The 12,869-nt window shown below is 40.9% G+C and overlaps 1 protein-coding gene across 20 annotated transcripts in view; it reads right to left on the reverse strand.

The window, feature by feature from the left end:
• Nucleotides 1-2,293: 2,293 nt before the first annotated feature.
• Nucleotides 2,294-12,869, reverse strand: part of PARD3 (par-3 family cell polarity regulator) — a 724,129-nt gene continuing 713,553 nt past the window's right edge. For 14 of the 20 annotated variants that reach the window (XM_023752233.1, XM_023752234.1, XM_023752229.1 and 11 more), the window contains 2 exons: nucleotides 10,561-10,688; nucleotides 2,294-4,290 (listed from right to left, as the gene is read on the reverse strand). In XM_023752233.1, the coding sequence (XP_023608001.1) occupies nucleotides 3,897-4,290; nucleotides 10,561-10,688 (522 nt within the window). In that variant the 3' untranslated portion in view covers nucleotides 2,294-3,896. The remainder of the gene's footprint in view (nucleotides 4,291-10,560; nucleotides 10,689-12,869) is intronic. The other 6 variants (XM_023752230.1, XM_023752236.1, XM_014453969.2 and 3 more) reach the window with 3 other exon arrangements.

Raw genomic sequence — 12,869 nt, forward strand, 5'->3', positions numbered from 1 at the left:
GGCTGGCTGAAAGCTGGTTTCTGGGGTTTTGTTTAGCTTCTATATTTGTTAGAATGTTTCAAACTGCCAGCTCAGAGGCCGGCAAGTCAGGCGGGGAACGTTGGAGTCCTCCTTCACTGAAGCAAGCAAGCCTCATGTTCGCTTCCAGCTGCCTGGCTGCCGGCCGCCATCTTGGCTGACAGTAATTTGCATAAGGATATGCTGATTAGCCAATGGGAAGGGTAGCAGTCGTACGCTAATTACCATGTTTCTCTTTTATTAGTGTAGATGATACATATGTTTGTTATATGTCTATACAAACATGTACTCTCTAATAAAAGCGATGGAAGGAAAGGGAGCAATCCCCAAGATGACCAGGATATCTAGCTAAGTCTCGAGCAATGACATGGACAGAGGAGCCTCAGCAATCTCTGGTCTTACATGGCGACAGTCACTAAGCACACTGCTGACAAAGTGATCAGCTCCATTTGCCTATTTTCTGCCCCCTTTCATACAGGGTTTCCAGAGAAACAAATTTCTCCTTCCTGTTCATGGACAGCTGTGCCATTGTGGGTGCTTTGACCTCTGAGCAGCCTGTGTTCTAACCAACCACAGGGAGAGGGGTTGGGTGGTGGTGCTTAAATTACATATAACATAGATACATTATATAATATTATTTCTATAATTTATATATACATCTTTTAAAGACTACATAGTCTTAATGGACTAAAGTGGTGATAATGTAATAGTGAGACCATCTTTTCTGAGGGACAGTTGAGTGACTCCTCGTCCATCCTCATCCAAGTGTGGCTGCCTGCCCATTTCATGACTTGGGGCGTCCCCTGCGGGTATGGGCAGAGCACAGTGCATGTGCAGACCATCCCAGCCTGGCCTTCCATAGCCACACTCTCCCCATGATTCGTGCAAGGCCTGGTGAAGTGTTCTGGAGCCACAGGTCATCAGTTCATTTGGACAAGACTGCCTCGTGGAGCATAGTCTCATTTCTGTGATGACCCATAACAATGCCTTCTTCTCAGTATGGCTCACATTGCCAGTTTTAATCTACAAATTCCTTAGTGATTTTGGTCCCCACAATGTTCAATATTACCTCTCCTGCTCTATTTCTCACTGCCAGTTGAGATAAAGAACCTGCCAGTTTGGGCATTTGCAATGGATGGGCTTTCTGGTCAGTAAGAAAATTAACAAATCTGTCCATCTTGCTTTTCTACTTTCCATGCCTTGCATGCATATAGGAATCAAAGACATGGTATTACTTGGCTTGCTATACATCTCTTATTAGAATCCTGAGGTGATAGAATTTGGATCTGGTGACACAATGAGGGCTGCTGTGACAACCAACTAACTGTTGCCAGGCACTCCACAAGAAGGCATTTTTGACAGGATTTAGCAAAACTTGCTCTTTGGGTAGATACCACATCTACATTTCTGCGTAAGACATACCTAGGATCTACTGCCCTTCATATCATCAAAGCACCATACAAATGTTGACAAGTGTCCATCTGAAAGATTTAGCAAAACCTTATTTCATAATTTGGGAAATATAAAACAGGTTAATATTGGAAGTGAACTAGAATTTGGACATTTCTCTGGGCTCACTGTATACAAGGCTAGAACTTAATCAAAACATTTGGTTTGCTGAAATGATGCAAAGTGAGCAAAGGGCAATAATAGAAATATTTATGTAGTTTTCTGTCTTATTTTTTAAAATTTAGTTCTAATGTATTGGTTCTTTCAATTCAGAATTCCCCAGGCTTCTTTTGGCAGCCTGGGTCTTCCATGGGATTCATTAAGAAAGTTCCCCCAATAATGCCAAGGTTGTGGGTTCAATGCCCAGACAGAGCACATACAAGAATTAACTAAGGAATGCGTGAATAAGTAGAACAACAGATTGATATGTCTGTCTGTCTCTCTCTCCATTCCTCTCCCTCTCTAAAAATCAATTTAAAAAATGTTTTAAAACAAGGTCCCTTTTTCCTGTGCCCTCTCTCCTCAGGTGTTCAAATAAGCAATCAATCACTCATTTCTGTGTTTGCACAGACAAATATGAGGAAATTTCCAACTTTCACTAAATATGAAAAAAAACCCACGTCTGCTAATATACAGGGTGACCCCCCCAAAATGTATACACACTTTAATAGCTGATATCTCAATTTTGAAAATGAAAAAAAATTTAATAAACACTGCCTGTATAATTATTCAAAGTGTGTGTATACATTTTTTTGGAACACCCTATATATTAAAAAATAACTCTAGCTAGGAGAGTTTCCACAAGAATACTACAGACACCACAAACAACAGGAAGAAATATGCCTTTTATTTAAAGTTTCATATGTACAGAGAAAGTTCTTTCTCAAGCTCAGGGTATGCTGTGAGAAAGAGCCCTGTCATTCAAGGTCACTGCGTTTACATTGGTAACAACACTGAAACGTCACTGCACATTATGAACAAATAGAACATTACACAGAAATGCAAAAGAGACATAGGTACATGTATGGACACTTCACACATTTTCTAAAAACAAGTAGACACAAAATACAATGTGCCAGTAAAAAAAAATAGGCATATCAGTCATGTCTCTTTTTTTCCTTTTTTGTTAATACATGGATGTGGAGCTTTCATCTCAAGCGTTTTCACATCGGGATTCGCAGGCACTTTAGCAACTCAGCCATGGTTTATAATACATGATGTTGAGACCAAAAGATGAAAACATGAGAGCAGATGAGGTCCAGTGACCCACATGTATGTGAAAATATTGGCATGAGAAGCACTTTTGTCACCACTGCTTGCAGACACCAGAATGTTCTCCTTGTGAAGTGTGATGGGTTTTCCCTTATTTGTCTTTTCTGTTTCATAGCAGAATTATTTAGTAACACGGATGGCATCACCAGGCAGACATATAGCATGTGGATGCACTAGACACATGTCAATTCCTATCGACTTGGGAATGGTAGAAAGCAGATGAGTTTTTAGAATCTCCAAATGAATGACCTATCTTTGTCCCACTCTATGCCCTTCCTGCCAACCTGTCAATCAAAAACTAATTAAAATAATTACTTGGATGTAATGGACCAGAAGCTCATCCTGGGAGAATTGTTTCCTTAGCTACCACTTCCCACATCATGATATACACAGGACGATGGGCAGCCCAGTCCTTCCCCGCCAGGGGTCCCTCCCCTCTCTCGCCTTCCCTACACAGTGTGGTGACTCGACACATGTATTAGGAATATGACCAAACAAGAGCATTTGTAATCTCAGAATAGATGATCACTTTATTGGTAATGTTTAGGTATAAGGCAGTTACAAAAGAAGCCCCATGAAAACCCGACAGTGATGGAATATGGCTTAACTTCTTTATAACATGAAGGAACTTTGCTGTTATGAGGAACAGAGAATGAAAAGGAAAAACCATACCAATTATAAATGACTGTGCTATGAGGTACTGTAAAGCCCCAATTTCTGGAGTATGTCACTCACTTTCATCCACCAGAAACTGAGAGGTGCCTCACATCGCAGAAAACTTAAAGGGAATAAAGAGAAATCAACATTACCTCAGCTTCAAGGTAATTTGTCACCACTAGTTGTATGGGGCTGTGACACAAAGCCATGAACATCTCTTGAGTCAGGCCAAGAATTCCTGGTCCTCCTGAGAGATGCTGTGACAAATGCTTCGAGCAGATGATTGTCAGAGAGTGGGAAATCCTTCCATGAAATACACTTGAGACATACTGGCAAAGACATTAAGGCCTTCCATTTCTTTGCCCATACTGCTTAAAGGCACTGATACCAACAACAGAAATATTCCATAGTACCATGGAGGTTTTTAAAAAAACTCCCCAAATACAAGTCTCCATAAGAAAATGTCCTTTATTGCATGAATGAAGCATCCGCTCTTCTGCTCAGGAATAGAAGGGTCTCCCTTTTTCAGGAGTCTGGAGTCTGCTCAGCCTAGCGACCTGAGAAGGGGATGGGGGCACATCCTGCCGGAAGGGCCCCTTAGGGGGAGTGTAACTGGGGTCCTGGACTTTCTTATACGAGTCATAGCTGTTGAGCCCCTCGGGAGCAGGCTGCTTCTTCATCTGCTGCTCTTTCCGTCTCTGTTCCTGGCGAAGGAGCTCCTGGGTCTCCAGCATCACCCTGGCATTGAAGCCGTGCCCGCCCAGGTAGCCGTTTCTGGAGCCTTGGTAGCTGGAGTACCTGAGGCTCTCCTTGGCACTCTGGAAGCCTTCCCCAGGCGAGTAGTTCTGCTCCCAGGAATCCTGGGAGACAGAGCTGGCATTTTTCCTGCTTTGCCTAGAAAGCAAAGCCAAAGGTCAGTGTGAGATTGGGAGAAGGGGAGAGCAAAAAAAAGGAGGGAAGGGGTAAGAGGGTATATGCATTTCAATATTTCAACAAATAGTATTGTGCTCCAGGCACTGTGATGGGGGCTGGAGGAAGAAAATGTGACTGTCAGCAAGCTCAAATCTCAGACAAGTGAACAAACAAGGGCTAAACAGGAGAGAGAACTAACTGACAGCTATTCAGAAACAGGGTCTGCCTTCTGTGTCTGGGGAGGTACTGTCTATTCTACTTAGGGAACATATATCTCCTGCAATTCAGACACATTGGCAAAATGCTTTAGAGGAGGATTAGAGATTTGGCAGCATCTACTCTAGCAATAATTGCTTGCTTCAGAACATTACAATTCGATTCTAAACAAGCAAAACAAATATTTTACACAGCTGCCACTATGGTGCCAGAGATGCTAGCTAATAGGAAGTACATGTAATGGATTACAATGTGAGTTCAGCTATGAAAGATTTAAGTCTCGACTCCTTTATGATTAAAAATGCAACAGGCAGTCCCTTACAGCCTGGCTTTTGAGTTGTATATGTCAGCAATGGACACTCCTCAGAACACATGCTCATCAAGACTGTAGACCTGGAAGTCTGCAGAGTAAGCACTGCTGTTCCGTGCACTGTGCCCTCACCAAAGGCCAGGACAGCTTACTAAACTCATGTTTGTTCACCACAGGTCAGGGGAAATTTCAAATTATCATCATTTGTGCAATAAAGTTACACAGCATTTTCAGGAAACATTACTGTTTTGAAATATCTTTAATTTATTATCTAGTCTCTAGATGCTTTTATGAATTTACAATAAGATTGGATATGATAAAGTAAAACAATTTTTTGTTAGAAAGGAAGACAAGCCCTAATATTTAGCCTTGAAAATGGGAGAGAGGGAGAGAGAATCCAGTAATAAAACAAAATCTATTGCTCCATGTATCAATAAGAAAACCATTTGGTGACAGTATATATTACTCAGCCTTTTGCATCAACACACACATGATGGAATGTTCAAAAGGGCCCTGCAGGAAAAACAGGGCCTATGCAGTCACTGGGTCTCCCACAGGGATGAAGCAATTTGCATTTTTGAACATTCAAAAGTGCCATTATTAGGGCTTTGGATCAAAGCTGCCTATTTTTCCTATGACCTAAAATGTAGTCAGGGATATTTTCAATAAGGAAATGAACTAATGATCAGCATCATCTCTGGATATGACTATGATTAATTGAGCAGTCTACAGTATATCTATCTGGTTCTCTTCTAACCAGTTAAACTGCCACGCATCCAAAACAAAAACCATCCCCACATGCCATGATATTTTGAATTTAATTTAAAAAATTAATTTGCAATGAATATTATAAAAATAAATATATTATATTACTCACAATTCGGGTGTTCTTGAATATTTTTAGTTGAAAATCCTCACAAAAAATGATTTTAAAGCATCTATAGACACTATGGCATACAAAGGGTTAATGGGAATCAGATCATTTGTACAATCAGCCCAAGCAAGAATCCTTCCATTTGGTGGAATAGTTTATTTGCCTAAAGCACTGATTATCTTCACTTAAAAAGTCATACATTAATCTGCCCAGAGACAGGAATGTTGGAAAGTGCCCGCATGAAACCAGGGATTTGACATTAATCATGAAACTTTAATTAAAACAACAAATTTGTTACTGAGGTTACAGTAACAAAAGTGGGACTCCTTCATAAGTTGGTTATCAATCTAAAGATAATCAGAAATAGGCTGCAGACATTTCACCTCTTTCTCATCCTTGACCTACTGAGACCCATGAACCCTCTTCATCCTGCACTCCCAACTCTGGGAAGCCTGAAGATGTGCTCTGTGGCGGTCATGTACCATAAGCTGAATTTTTAATCAATCCAGGAACACACTGAGAACTCACTAAAGGTTTGTTAGGAATGGAAACTCTGATGATGTGGAAGAATTTCTTTAAAATTTTCTTCAAATTAATCATATATAGAGAGGGAAGCAGACCTTCCTGAGGTTTAAAGTAAGGTACGTGGGGAAAGTACATACATGTAGGTACATACACATGTATACACACACACAGACATACACACACGCTTCCTTGGTAAGAAAGCTAGTGGTACCCACAACTCTTAATTAAGACACAGGAAATGAGCAGGTCACAGAGAAACATAAGAGTGCAGCAGACAATAAGAATTTCCAACACTAGGAAACTCATCACCTGCGTACTAGGCACAATGGGAGAGTGGCTTTGGATCAGATAGACATAGATTCACATCTGGAATCTGCCATTTGCCAGTTGGGGGATGCTGGGAGGGTTACGCTCTCTGGGCCCAACTTGCCTCATCTGTGAAATAGGTATAATAGCTAACCTCATAGGGTTATGAGGCAGAAATGAACAAAATAACACATGCAAAATGTTTAGAAAGGTATGGCACAGAGTAAATGGCTGACTAATGGGGGTTGGAGGAGTAGTTTGAAGGCAACGTCACTTTGCCTTCAAAGAATAGGCTCTGGGTTTTGGGAAGCATCTTTCTGACCAAAGAAGAAAAATGAAGAAAAATATTAGCTTTCTTTTCTTTTGTCAGAGAAATTGGGTAGAAACAAAGAGGAGAGAAAGGCACTAGAGAACAACTGAAGAACCCTCACTAAGTGAGGGTAAGTCCACCCAATTCCACAGAGATGAGAAGGAAGCTTTCCAATGTCCCATGATTGCCCAAAGGCCACAATAACAAGAGCAGCAAGAAAACATCAATGTCCATCAATGTGAATTTCTTTATAACCAACATGCAGGCTTGTTTGGTCTTGGAATGAGCCCACTAGAGATTTCTGAACCCACTGAAAGCACACACCCTGCTTTGTCTATGATTACAATTATCACCAAAGTGGCCTGAAGGCCATCATCATGCAGAGGACTCACACCTTGCGGAAAGCCAGTTAGCCACCGAGATGAGGAGGATGCAGAAGGATGATGAAAGATATAAAGACCAAGGCTAACAAGTTGACAAGCAGCTCAGAGACATAATAAATGGGCCTGGTAGGGAAGACTACGTCAGGGTGTGAAGACATAGTGGAGAAGTGAGACATACAAAGCAGAGAAGTGAGACACCAACAGATGTGAAACCAAGGGAGAGGGAAAAATGAAGAAGAAATGGGGAGTCAGCAGGAAAATTTTAAAAAAATTAATAAAGGATCTTAAGTTTTTCTATCGGTGACTCTGAACATTCTTCACCATTTGAGCGTTGCCTTTTGGAAACTAAATGAAGGAACTAATTTAGGACTAAAAATATAGATTTTAAAAAAAGAAAGTAAAAATGAAAACTGATTTAAGAATTTAAAAAATAAAAAAGAAGTCTTAGTCTGATTGAGAATTGAGTGTGGGGCCACTCAGGTCCCCTTTCCTTCAGAACCAGTGTTACTACCTGGCTAATGTTTCCTACTGACATTTCAAAATGAAACTTGAATTCTGCCGTTTGGCTTCCTTAATTACAGTTAGAATTTCAAACTACTCTGGCTCACATATATCCCTCTAATTCAAACCACCTTATCTACTGTGACTGAGACAAAGTCTTGACCATTTGCTTTACTTTATATTCCACTTTGCAGCTGAACTATTTTTGTTTGTGTGTGAAATCTTTTTGGGATCAAATGCCATACCAACTTGTTTAGATAAAACCCTGCTAATTGTCAACATCCGAAAAGCAGAGGTCAGTGTCTCTGAAGAATATCACATGTCAGAGACGTGGACTGGACTCAAGCTCATACAAGCTGCTGCAGTCCTCCTCTGACCTCCTGTTTGGGTTCTTTACCGAGTTCAGGTTTCTGCACACAGCTGCTGTGGAGTGCAGCCGCTCTGCCAGCAAGCCAGTGGGGCACAAGGCTCTGCACTCCTAATCCTCCTCACACGTGTGAAGATTCACACTGAGAATGATTCTCTAAAAGAAGAGCACATGACCACCCCAGTTGCCTAAATGTACACAACTCTTTCATTTTGGGTTTTCTATTTTTTTCTATCTGCGCAGAGTAAAATGGCTAATAATCAGGGAGTCACAATACCCAGATGGAAAGTTTTAGTTATTTAGGGAAACACTAAACGACACCAGTAGTACCAATAGAAGCAATCATCTTCTACATGGGAATACAGATACTTCTACCAGCTGCTTCAGGAGGAGAGGGAGAGAGAGAGAGGGCGGCAGAGTGATGTGGTGGAAAAGGACAGGTAGCAAGTGAAGAAGGGGAGAGACAGGCCAGGACAAAAAGATATGTTTGGAATACTGAGCTCCTATGGAATGTGACCAGGAGAAACTCCATGGAAGCACTGATCTGTGTCCTCTTTCTGGGGAACAGGGCCCTAGTCTCTCTTCTGCCAGGCCATCCACCCCTCTAGGCCCTCCGGCCACCATCTCTCTCACATCCCTTCCTTAGTTCTGTACATGTCAACTCACTCCTCTTCTTTATACACTATATGATAGTTCTCTTTCACTTCTTATAAATACTCTCAAACACAAGTAAAATACAGAAAGCCAAACTATTTATCAACAGATTAAGAACCCGGTCCCTGCACAGACAATATATGCCTAAAGCACGTTGTAGCCACACACACACACAGGTCTCGATGTGCTACGGGCCACCTACGTGGCTGTGGCAGCAGGACCATACCTGGTGTGTCAATTCATCTACTTTATCATGCTCATCTTTCTGACGACTGCAAGCCAACCGGCTGGGAGAAGGCACTCACATGGAAGAACCTTTATGTATAATCCGAGAGGCGTCCAGCAGCTGATGCACTGGGCTGAGTCATACAGGGGCCTCCTTCCAAATGCTAAGGGCATAGAGCACAGAGGGGGACTTTACACCTACATCTGTCAATATTCCAAACTTGGGAACAAAAGTTTTGGTGGCAATGATATATGGAAATTAATGATTATAAAGGGCATAGGCAGGTTTGCGTTTGAATTCCGTGCTAGCTGTGTGGTCTTAGGGAAAGCTGCTTAATCTTTCAGAGCTGTTTCCTTGTAAGACAATATGATCTCCAGGTCTTGTCCAGACCTAAACTTCAATGACACTTACTTAGAATGGGCTAAATAACTGTTAGTTATCCTCCTATTTAAAAGAGAAGATAATTCTGTATAAAAGAAAAAACAATTTATTACTCAAAGGAAATATAATTTTATGAACTGAAAAAAAGAACTGAATGAACAAGTTACTATAGTAATGGCACTCACCCCAGTATAGATTCTCATTCACATCCACATTCCCATGGTGACATGGGTCAATGTAGTCAAATACCTCACAGTTAATATAGTGATTATTTAACATTTAAAGGGACTCATCTTTATTAGAAATTGAATCAAGATCACTTTTATATTGGTCAGTTAAGTTTACACAGATAAGCATTTGTTCCCTTCCCTCTCCCCAAATAAAAGTTGTTCTGCTCAAATTCGAAATAGTTGATAAAAACAAGGTAAGTGGATTTTTTTTGTACCCAAAATGTTTTTGTTACCTGGTTTGAAGTAGAAAAACAAATGCCTGTAAGATTGTGATTACTAGGAGTGACTTATTTTGGGAAGTTTGGAAAGCTGAATATTTTAAAATATTTTTATTCTTTACTATGTATGTATGAAATACTCAGATGGAAAAATGGTTGTTGTTCCATGTGTGAGGGCTCAGTCACCTGAGCACTTTCTAGGCCTGACAGAGCCCCCAGAGCAGAGGTACCTCCATGTGGCTGTCAGATAATGAGGTGGGCACACTGGGATCCTCTGAGGATCAACACAAGCAAACACAAAGCTGGCAGTAGAGCAATAGGGGGAGATTAGGGCCCATCTAAGTATAGAACATGAAGCATTCACTCCACCCATCTACAGAGCTCTAGATATCCGAAGTAGCAGTTATTCTAGTTACCCTAGGAACTAAGCAAAATTAGAGTTATCTTTCCATTTTTCAGAGGAGGAAACTTTCTCCCCATGGTCACATGGGAGGGCAGAACCAATGCTATAACCCAGGTCCAGTCCCTAAGTACTCATCTGTCAATGCACTGCCTTTGCATTATTCAGTATTTAAGTGATAATGTTGGCATGTCCTGAAAGAGCTTTCTTTCTAGTCTTCTTGCCACATAGTAAGATGGCCTTGAAGCCAGACAACAACCCCTACCATCCACTTGCGGTTCCTCTCTGACCACCGTGGGTAAGGTGGAGAGGCCAGGGCAATTTCGGAAGGACAGAGTGTGAGTACTGTACCTAGGCAGAGAGCTGTACTGGCGCTGGGCCTGCTGGAAGCTCTCACGCTCCTCTTGCCGCTGGCGCTGCATCTGCACCTCCACGGACACCGAGTGCCTGCCACTCTGCGCCGGAGGTCGGGAGCTGGGCTGCAGGAGGAAAATGCAAAATAATTCACAAGAAGGGAATCACATCATTTCTTATAGACTGACTTAGAAACATTTGGAAAATTCTGTGAAATTAAAATAAAACCAACTGCAATTTTCTCAAGTTTGATAAAAGAGACATTTATCTAATTGCTCTGATGAGCCCCAAATATTGAATCATCTTAAATTTTAATTATGGCTTTAGAATGGTTAGAAATTGAGAGGTCAACCTTTCTAAGTCTTCCTAACGAGGCTTGACAAATTCAATGCCAAGTAAATAAATAAAATTGAAGGTTAGCTATGCTGGCAAATGTTTTCAATGGTTATGTATTTTAGTTTAACAGTAGGACGCAATATAAGCTGATCCCCCTTTTCCTAAAGAATGACAGTTAAGCCCTGGCTGGTGTTCCTCGGTGGTTAGAGTGTCGGCCCAGCGGACTAAAGGGTTGTAGGTTCGATTCTGGTCAAGGGCACATACTTGGGTTGCAGGCTTGATCCCCAGCCCCTAGTTGGGGCACATAAGGGAGGCAACCAATTGATATTTCTCTCTCTGTGTGTCTCTCTGCCTCCCTTCCACTCTCTCTAAAAAAAAAAATCAATGGAAAAAATATCCTTGGGTGAGGATTAAAAAAAGAGAGAGAGAGAGTTAAATTTGAACCAAGTTTAGGTGTAACTACCTATTGTTAATCACATACAGGTGTCCTCTAGTCCAGGGATGGTAGCCAAATGGGGAATAAAAATGCTTATCAAATTAATAAACCTGAAAGCTAATAGCTACTTGAACTGGTTATAAGACAAGACATTTTGCCTTAGTGATTAGGAAATGGCATTTTTACCTAGGTTAATTGTATCCTATAGAGCAGTGGTTCTCAACCTTCCTAATGCTGCAACCCTTTAATACAGTTCCTCATGTTGTGGTGACCCCCAACCATAAAATTATTTTCGTTGCTACTTCATAACTGTAATTTTGCTACTGTTATGAATCATAATGTAAATATCTGATATGCAGGATGTATTTTCATTGTTACAAATTGAACATAATTAAAGCATAGTGATTAATCACAAAAATAACATGTAATTATATATGTGTTTTCCGATGGTCTTAGGCGACCCCTGTGAAAGGGTCATTCGACCCCCAAAGGGGTCGCGACCCACAGGTTGAGAACCGCTGCTATAGAGAAATGTTCAATTCTGCTGGCTAAATACTTTGGTCAGCAGTCATCTGCTGATTGTGCCTCTCGCTCAAATCAGATACTGGATGTATATACTGTGTTGCATAGATCTAGTCCTGTGGATGCTCTGGCTTCTCACTGGTAGGTCTTAGCTTACCTTCTAGATTTGGCTTTTTGAAATAAAAAATAGACAACAATGCCTCTAATGCTACAAATACCCCACGATGGTTTATCATCACATCAGTGGCTCACACTCTTAAATAATCCTTTTGGTGCATGCTAACCTCTGTTCCCCTTGGTGTCATGCAACAGGCATATTCTGAGTGAAGAATGTCTGTTAAAAACACATTATCGATTTTCTTTTAGAGTTGAAAGCCAATGGCAGACTTTGACTTCATAATAATTTTCTAAAATAATAGAGTTATAGCATTCATTTGGAGACCTGTAAGAAAACATGTGGGGCTGTAACTTAAACAATGTCTCTTGTAGTTGGCTTTTGTGTGAACAGAAAGCAAGCATCATCTATTGTTCGCTCTCTGCCTGGCCAACATTATCTTATTTATTGGTAAGCAACAATATGGCAATATACAGGACAAAATTTTCAAAGCATATTGGCACAGCCACTGAACATATTAAAAATATCCTGATACCAAAAAATGTGTGAAGATTACCCCAATTTCAACTAGTGGGTATTTACAGCCATACTCATAGGAACAAATGTGTGTCCACAGACCCTCTCCACAACATGGGAGTCAACACATCAATGGTGCCTTTAGCAAGGAAAACACTTCACTGAGTGAGTTCTGCTTATGCAAACAAAGCATCAACCAAGTGTTCATCAACTGCATTAAAGAAGACAAACATTTTCTTCCATTGCACTTGAAGAGGCTGGCCAAATAGAAAATCGAGCTGTTCTAGTGTTCACAGGGAATCCTGAGAGAAGCCACTGGACAAAGGGAAACAAAGCAAGAAAATACTACACAATATTCCTTCAAAAACAACGATATTCCCT

Source organism: Myotis lucifugus, unplaced genomic scaffold, assembly GCF_000147115.1.
Source record: "Myotis lucifugus unplaced genomic scaffold, Myoluc2.0 scaffold_29, whole genome shotgun sequence".
In the NCBI taxonomy this organism is placed as follows: domain Eukaryota; kingdom Metazoa; phylum Chordata; class Mammalia; order Chiroptera; family Vespertilionidae; genus Myotis; species Myotis lucifugus.